Source organism: Hypomesus nipponensis, chromosome 6 (assembly GCF_054491055.1).
Source record: "Hypomesus nipponensis isolate SF chromosome 6, ASM5449105v1, whole genome shotgun sequence".
Lineage (NCBI taxonomy): Eukaryota > Metazoa > Chordata > Actinopteri > Osmeriformes > Osmeridae > Hypomesus > Hypomesus nipponensis.
In genome coordinates this window covers 13,808,623-13,817,746 of record NC_140366.1, presented here as the reverse complement: position 1 = coordinate 13,817,746, position 9,124 = coordinate 13,808,623, and the positions used below count along the sequence as shown (strand labels likewise).

At 42.9% G+C, this 9,124-nt stretch overlaps 1 protein-coding gene across 1 annotated transcript; it reads left to right on the top strand.

Moving 5' to 3' along the window:
- The first annotated feature begins 5,253 nt into the window (after positions 1-5,253).
- Positions 5,254-6,336, top strand: LOC146287200 (B2 bradykinin receptor). Its single transcript, XM_084700593.1, has one exon. It carries the CDS (start codon positions 5,254-5,256, stop codon positions 6,334-6,336), a length of 1,083 nt encoding a protein of 360 aa, XP_084556719.1.
- Positions 6,337-9,124: the final 2,788 nt, after the last annotated feature.

Sequence of the window (9,124 nt, the reverse complement as noted above, 5' to 3'; positions counted from 1 at the left end):
GAGCTTTACAAAGTGCATAGGTCACTGATAATAACAACAAGATAGCTCCAAAAACATTACGGGTAGCCAAAACATGAAGCACATATTGTGAACAAACAAAAATAAGTGCCAAATGGAAGAACCATAAGAGCATGTAGTAAAGCAAGTTACAATTAAACAACATGAATTGCTATAAGTGCAAGTGTACCTGTAGAAAAGCAAGCAACAGTAAAAAATAAATTAAAAACAAGCAACGAGTACTACAATTTAGTCTTTCCTTCATGATTAATAAAATACATTCTTAGCCTATGAGCGAAGGATCTCCTCATTCTGCTTGTCATGAAGCATATTATCTCCACTCCACCTGTGTTTGCAAACTCCAGAGCTGGTGTCTGGATCGAGCACATTTGTGTGTACTCTTGCTGCTCCCAAGTCACCGGGGGCCAGCCTGTTTGATGCTCACCAAACCTGACGTTTGTGAGTCCACTTCTCTGGAGAAGAGAGATGGGGGAAGTTGTCTGTATGCTTCAGTTCCTCTTCACCTCTTCCAAGGAGACTGTTGACAGGAAATCCATCAATGTCTCCACGCCACCAAGAAAGGCTGAGCATCCCACAGGGTAACCTACCCAGGTCAGTGCTAATGGCTCCCTGGCATCTTATGGCCATATTGTGGGTCATTTGAACCTTGTATATTGTATGTCTTTGTGAGGGTGTTTCTTCACCTTTGCTTGTTATTGGTAGACGCTTGCTGAATGTTTTCAGCACCCTCAGGCTGCGGGTCACCAAGCAGTGGTCATCATACTGAGACAGTGGGACCAGAATAGAACAATGTCCCACTATTACTGGAAATGATGAAACACTCCTTCTGGACAGATGAAAGATAGAAATAAAGAAAATAACTTGGCAGTTTAGTGGGATATAAAAATTATTGTATATGTGTGTGTGAGAGTGTGTGTGTTTATGCATGTGTGCGTATGTGTGTATGTGTGTGAGTGGGCGGTATATCTCTGAGATGTTTCTGCTCCAGGCCAGACAGGAGGAAGCCCTCTTATGGTCCTGGAGAATGTGCCCATATAAACATCCCTTGGATCAGGGCTGGGCAGCTAGAAAATAAAGACAAAAACAGAGCAGGGATTGAACAAAAGACTAGGCCTCGGCTTCTGCTGTCAACCACATGATCTGTCTTAATACCTGCCAGCACAGAACCATCATGGAAAGTGAAAGGGCAAATCCAGGTGTTATTTTCCTCAAGGCGCTCCTAAGAGCCATAGCTGGCAGGCATTTGGAAATAGCTGCCAAAACAATTCTTTCAATTTGAGTCCAAAGAAAAATTTCAGTTTCTATTCCAAACAAAATAAGTAATCCCTAAAGATATCCAAACATTACAATTGTGATAAGAAAATAACAGGAAATAATTATAATAACAATCCCTTTGTTTGGTGTACCTCAGAAGCGTAGGATATCCTCAAAGCTGAATTAATGACATGAACGATGCATTCCAGAAAGGCATCAGCATACTGTATCACCCCACTCAGGTTCCCTGTGGGAGGAGGTGGAGAAGGGAGGAGGAAGAGGAGGGTGAGGAGTGAGGAGAGGAGGGGAGTGGAAGATAAGAAGGAGGAGAGGGGAAAGGAAGAGGTGGAGGAGAGGTCTGGTAGTCTCACACAGTCACGCCAAACCCATTTACTATCTCCCTCAGGAGGAGAGTCACAGAAACATTCCATCCATGAGCCATTACCTTGATCCATTAGCCGTAAGTTAAGCATTAGCCAGACACATGCAGTGAGGAAGGTCTGGTCACTATCAAGCTGTTCTGTCCTTGTTCCATGGCAACAAAATAACTCATCTGTTCTGTTTCTTTTGAGAAAAATTGTTAACTGATGTTACATTACTACACTGTTATATCTGTTTGAGTTCCCTATATACACCAATCAGAGTTAGTCCATCAAAGAGGCCTTTGGACTTTTTTACTTCCTATCAGAAGTGCCATGGCTGGAGTCTGGACAAGCAGTAGGTCTGTTTACTGTAACATCAGGGCAGATAGAGCCGGAAGCATCATCTCAGGGGCCAGTTTCGCGGCCTGGGTTTGTTCCAGAGGATACCATATGGTCGCTGCTTGCCTGACTAAAAAGCTCCTCTGACATTGTGTTAAATAGCTCGTGAAACATGTTTTATGAAGACCAATGACCAATTTTACCTTTGAGAGAGAGAGAGGAGAGGAAACTCCAAATAGGAGGTTGATCTGTGTCGAGCTCTGCTTGTTAGTTTTGCATGGATGGTTCTTCTGGGACGCTGGAAGTTGTGTAACACTCCCGCCACTGTTAGGACAGGAAATGACTATGGATGTGGAACATTAATTAAAATGACATATTAAATGCAAGGAGTGCCACCATGTTAATCACCTGTGTCCTGCTTTGTCATTTAACTGCACTGTATTTTGAGCCTCATTTCCATGTGAACGCTTAAATATTTGGAGAGCACATGTAAATGAGACATGCTTGAAAAGTCAGAGTCCCATTACCCAAGATGCCCAGCAAACCATTCTCTGTGAGAAGCTGCCGCACTGTTCAAGTTGCCATGGAGACCTAACCTACTGGGAGGAGAATTTGTGCATGTTCAATTTCTATTGCAGCTTTGAAGGGTGTGAAGCAGACAAACCCGTGACTCGTGTTCTCTATTTGTGTAAGATTCCTCTGTGAGCATTCTTTAATAGAATGTTTGGTTTCTTGGAACTGCTGACACACACTGCTCAAGGTAATCGGGGCCAAACGGATCCCTTCTATGGCCAGGCCAGCTGTAATTACATAATGGACAAGGTCAGGTGGTGGCTGACCCAGATTCCATGAGTGAACCTTCAGCTCCAGGTAAAGTGTGTGTTTGCCATGGACAATATAGCAGTCATGAAATACTTTCTTTTTTTAAGTAGCATTTACAGGAATGTGATTGCAAGAATGATTTTGTCCCAGAGGGTAAGTAGTTAATAGTAGTTTATCCCAGAAGGAAAGCATTAATTGAGAATTTATTTGAATTACATGTCCTTGTAATTACGCTAAGATAAGACTGGAAGGGTCATCCACCTTGAATCACTCTCACGTGTCTATCAGTCTGTCTGTGTGACTTCTGCAAGTCACAACAATGTACACCCATGGGCATGGGTGTGATTGGAGCTCGTACTATTTGGAGAACAGTACCCAGATATCCACCTTTTCCAAACCACAAAGAACCCCAGAGTCTCCCGCTAACACTGCTTTCTCCTTTAATTAAGTCATTCATCTTAGCTGACGGGCTGATCTGGAGATTGTGGGGAAACTTACCTCCCCCCTATGCTTCAGCATGACCCTGTTTGAGAGAGACAGAAAGAGTGAGAAAGAAATACAGAGAGAGAGAGAGAGAGAGACAGAGAGAGAAAGAGAGAGAGAGAGAGAGAGAGAGAGAGAGAGAGAGAGAGAGAGAGAAGGTGAGATAAAAAAAAGGGGAGAGAGAGACACTAAGATAACGATAATGTACGGCACAGCTATGACCCAGCATCAATGTGCTCTCTTCTCTTCAGGAAAGAGAAAACGTCAGGAGCGTGTCTACCTCACTTAGAAGACCCCCCAGAGAACCATTCGAGGACAGTGTGTGTTCCTAGTCCTTTACCACTGGGCATTCCTTGATTTCGCTTCTGATTGATTTAGTTTTACAGCTCAAAAAAGTATCCCTCAATCAATACATCACACGGAGAAACCGAAGTTTGCGAGAGACGGGTTAGCTTTTCTGCCAGATACCTTGTAGTACAGCAATTAATGGTCTAAAGTTTGAGAAGAAGGGTTTCAATCTGCCGATGCTAGTGATGGTGGTCATCAGACAGAAAGACACAATGCTGCGCATTCTATAATAGCTTTTCTCCAAGAACAAGATAAGCAAATTACTGTTGGTAGCAGGCTGCGTATTACAAGATTATGGCTGAGCGAGCGTAGGCTCCAGGGACTCACCAAGTGTGAAAGGCCTGTGATGCCGCGAGTTCCGAAAGATTGACTTTAAACTCATGCGTCACCCATTATGTTAGCACTACAAGAACATGAACGCCTAACAACATAAATATTGAATATTCTGCTGTTATAATAAACGGGGCTTCTTGGTTCATTATTGGTTTTCATCAACTTTCTTAACATATCTATTGTTCAATCCATCTGTAAAATCTCAGTCTGAAAAGAAGAAAGTTGGAAAATACATTTAACTCATGGAAATGCTGGAAATCATAAAAAATTTAAAATATGAATGACCTTTATTTAGGTATCTTACATTTGTGTTTTTTTTACAGGATTTCTAGAACAGATCGATGAGAATATACAAATATACAATGTGTAAGCAGTCCTACAGTCCAGGATAAATGTGGTCTCTTTAATGTATTGTAGCCAAAGGGGAAAAAACTGGATTGTGAACACCATTTGAATGAGCCAAAAGAAGTAGGTGGGAGAAACAGATCCGTGTTGCTCAGTGACGACACTGCAATGATCTCTGGTCTACTCCTATAAGGATACACTCCCACAGCACACTGTTCAGAAGAGGCAGGACTGCCATGATAGTACATCTGGAGCAGACATAGAGCACATCTGATCCGAGAGCACATAACTGGTGATAAGGTGAGTGGTTTCAAGCCAACTGGCATTGTCATTTTACTAGATGTAGAAAGTGGAGCATCTGTAGTCTGTGTTCCATTGATATGTATTTGGACCCATGGGGGGTGTAGGCCAAAGAAGACTTTTCAACAGTTATTTTCAAAGGCTAAAACAAAGCTTAAGGATGATGAATTAAAGTGAAGTTAAATGTAAATTGTTGTAAATCTCGACTCTTGATTAATTCATTTTGGGGGGTAAATTAGGAACACGCACCTCTAAATATATAGTTTTAACATAAATTTGAACTGAATGAAGTTCATGTTGAGGTTACTACAACTTGATTCATCATGGAATGGACATTATTTATCAATAGAGAATCCAGATTTGGCAATAATTATGACTCTTGGCCGCTAGTGATTCACTCTAGTGGTGTCTGCTCATCATTATTATCACAATGTTTTACATTCCCCTTCCATGAACATATCGTCTGACAACATCCCACCCGTAACCTATTAGCCTCATACCCAGTGGAGAACCTCCCATCAGTTGTGTATTTTCATCTGAGGGTGTCAGTCATTCATTTAGTTTACAATTTGATCTATGAAAAAAAATTATATGTGGTGGGCTATTATGAAAATAACAAGATAGTGTCATTAAATCCTACAGTTTTCCCATGGCTCTGAACATGACGATGTCGATGTTCCCCACGTTGAATCCAGATGTGGACCCCTGCAGTAACTACACTGCAGCCTGGCTGTGGCTCCACTCCATGCAGCCAGCCTACATAGTACTGATCTGTGTGGTGGGGGTGGTGGGAAACGGTCTGGTCCTCTGTGTCCTGTGCCTGCAGAGAAAACCCTGCACCGTAGCTGATATTTATCTGGGAAACCTGGCCACTGCAGATCTGGTTATGGTGTCCTGTTTGCCCTTCTGGGCAGACACCATCGCTCATGGCTACCACTGGACCTTTGGTGAGGCGCTCTGCAAGCTGGTCAACGTGGCCATCTCCATGAACTACTATTGCAGTGTGCTGTTCCTAGTCTTGGTCAGTGTGGACCGCTACCTGGCTCTAGTGTGCCCAATGTCTCCCAGCAGACTGAGGAGGGCCGCCTGGGCCAAGCGCATCTGCCCAGGCATCTGGCTCCTGGGCTTCCTGCTAAGCTTCCCTGTGCTGCTGTTCCGTAAGGTCGCCTACGTGTCAGACCCAGGGGTGGACGCCTGCTTTCTGGCCTACCCTCACCCAAGCTGGACGGTCCAACACAACCTCACAAGGAACATCCTGGGCTTCTTGGTCCCAGTGTCGGTGGTCACCTACTGCAGTCGGCACATCATCAAGGCCCTTCAGGAAGGTCAAACTAAAAAACTTCCAGGAGTGAGAGCAGAGAGAAAGGCCACATACCTGGTGCTTGCTGTCCTTGTGGTCTTTCTAATTAGCTGGACTCCCTTCCAGATGTTTGTTTTTCTGGACACTCTGGATTACTTCCAGCTCACTCCGGGGTGCCTGTGGGGTCACTTCCTGGACATTGGGATCCAGCTGTCTACCTACCTGGCATACACCAACAGCTCAGTCAACCCCTTCCTCTATGTGATAGTGGGAAAACAATTCAGGAAAAGGGCTAAAGAGGTATTTAAGACAATATTGAACCCATCCTTGAGAAACCAAACGTTCATGACTGGCAATTTTACCTCCATTGGTAGGTCTATTGATACTCGAAGAATATCTTGCAACCAACTTGAAAAGCAAACAGTTAGGTGACTGAACAAAGAAATATCAGAAAGTACTTTTTACCATTTGCTTTTATTTATTGTGAGAAAAAGAAATGATCTTGCGACACAATTGATTTGTGTATTTAGTTCGAGAAATAATTAAATGTACCAGTAATCAGGGACATCCAGATGACTTTTGTTTTTGTTAGACTGCAATTACAAGTACATCTGGTTCCGTATTGTAAAGAGGTTTCTCATAGCAAATAGCCCATTTGGTTTTCTAGAAAAGTCTACCTCATTTACATGTTATATTGTCATCTTGTTGTTCTTGTGTTGAGATACCTTTCCTCCCCAGACTCTATTACACAATCTCAGATGCACACTTTTGAAGATTGATATTGTTATGTATGCACTAAGTAGCCACTGTCCAGTGTTGAAGATCATTTAAATGTGATGTATTAAGTATTTTATTGTCATTGAGCTTTTTCTAACTTTGATGGAGTGAGCCAATATGAGGGAGGATGATGAGCCCTGCACTGTGAATGGGATTCATTGCTCGATGTGCTAATTGAAGCATTAAAGGTTGTATTCATGTCCTTTAAAAAGCTCAAATAAATGACACTGAACGGCTCCAGCAGTTATCTACCTCTTCTTCAGTATTTCTGGATGTATCTACCCTCCAAAAACCTATACCAAGAGTAAAGTTTAGAATCCAGGATTGGGATTGACAGCTGGAGATCACTGAAAACCTACACTAGTATTCTCAGGCAAAATTCAGAGTTGGTGCAAAGACTTCTGAAACCAGTGACCCTCTCCTCCATCACCTTTGTAGAAACATATCACTGTGCTCGGAATGAGCTAACAGCGGTTTGAAAGGGGTCAGGGAGTGATTACTAGAAAGGTCCTTCTCTCTGTTGTCCTACAGGCAGAGTTTGTATGCACAGTTGGGCTCTCAAATAGGGGGAACTGTTCTGCTGTGGGTCAGCGGGGCCCGCTGTTAAATGGACTCCATAATGGGTAGCCATCAGAGTCACTGTAAGAATGCCGACTGGACTTTAAGATTATCATGTGTGAGTGTGCATAACATTCTGAATGAAACCAACTCTAAACAGGTCTTGTCATTGCAAACTCAAAGTTGAGAAAGGCCTTGAGACTTGTCCTGCCTATCATTTTCGGATGTTTGATGGCAGTAACGTTGAATGTTCTCATTGTGTCATTAATCTTTCTCTAAACTCCTCACATCGTATCAGTGTTGATTCTTCTGGGGGAAAACACAGGCACTAGATTATACAAAAACTCTGCCTGTGTTGCCAAAAGAGCCCCTCTTCTGTCAACGTGCACAAACTCCAAGTTAACAGTGAATCAACTCATCAACATATTAATCACCAGCTGCCATGAGTTCAGGTGTCATGGGCACGGGCACTACACTAGCTGTTCTAAACAGGCACTCCAGTCTCTATGCATCTCAAAGGTGATTTAATGTGTAGATGTGTTTTATGTGGCCCTGATTAGTGTGTTGGCATCTCTGACAGGAACTACCATTGTGGACCGTACATTATTCCTCACATGATCCCCGGGGCTACATACCGGCCTTTACTGGATTGTGGAAATTACATTTGAGAAGCTTCCGTGATCCAGCCATTCGAGGTAATGTGCCACAAAAAAGGAAGCCAGGCACATTGTGCTCTGGGTAAGGGGCTCACAATTCTCAGAAACTATTTGGTTTATCGTGTGGATGGTGGGTAATATGTTCATAAATGTGTTCCCACAGGGAAGTTAAATGTTTATCAAGGCATGTTTGATGATTTACCACAAGAGCATTATTAAAGTCAACCAGCAGGTTGCAGTATTCTACCACAAATCACACTGATTTGCTAGATCTGAAATCACAGTAGACTCTCTGGACATCTCAGTTACACTGTGGTAGCCTATATTATGACAGAGTAAATGTAAACAAAATAAAATAAATAAAAACATATACAAATATATTACAACAATTATGTTGTCAAATTGAGAGTTTTTGTGAATATGCATTTGTGTGACTCAAGTAGGCTCAACTCCAACAAGTGGCCCGATTGAAGACTGCATTAGAAATCATACAATGTCCTCTACAGTTACATTCATTCATTTAGCACACACTTTTATCCAAAGCGACTTCCAAGAGAGAGCTTTACAAAGTGCATGGGTCACTGATAATAACAACAACAAGATAGCCCCAAAGCATTGCGAGTAACCAAAACAAGAAGCACACATTGTGAACAACCAAAAATAAGTGCCAAAGGGAAGAACCATAAGAGCATGTAGTTAAGCAAGTTACAATTAAACAACATGAATCTCTAAGTGCAAGTGTACCTGTAGAAAAAGCAGCAACGGTAAAAATAAAAATAAGATTAACTCAAATAGAATATTTTGCTGCGAATACAACAGTTTAAATCAGTTGCCACTAACCAACAAGAGCAACAAGTCTCAAAGCAAGAGTCATTGTGATCCTTGAGGAAACTAGCATTGGGTTCAGCAAACCATTCCTAAGTACCGTTGTACTCCTGGAACAAGGGCGTCTTGAGCCTTCTCTTGAAGGTGAAGAGACAGTCTGTGTCTCTGATGGAGGTGGGGAGTTGGTTCCACCACTGGGGGGCCAGGCAGGAGAAGAGTTTGTGTTGGGACGTTGCGGTCTTGAGCGGTGGCACCACCAGGCGGTTGTCCGAAGAAGACCGTAGGTGGCGGGTGGGGGTCTAAGGCTGCAGGAGAGACTTGATGTAGTCGGGTGCAGTCCCGTTCACTGCTCGGAAGGTCAGTAACAGGGTCTTGTATCTGAATCTGAATCCTCTAGTGCAGTG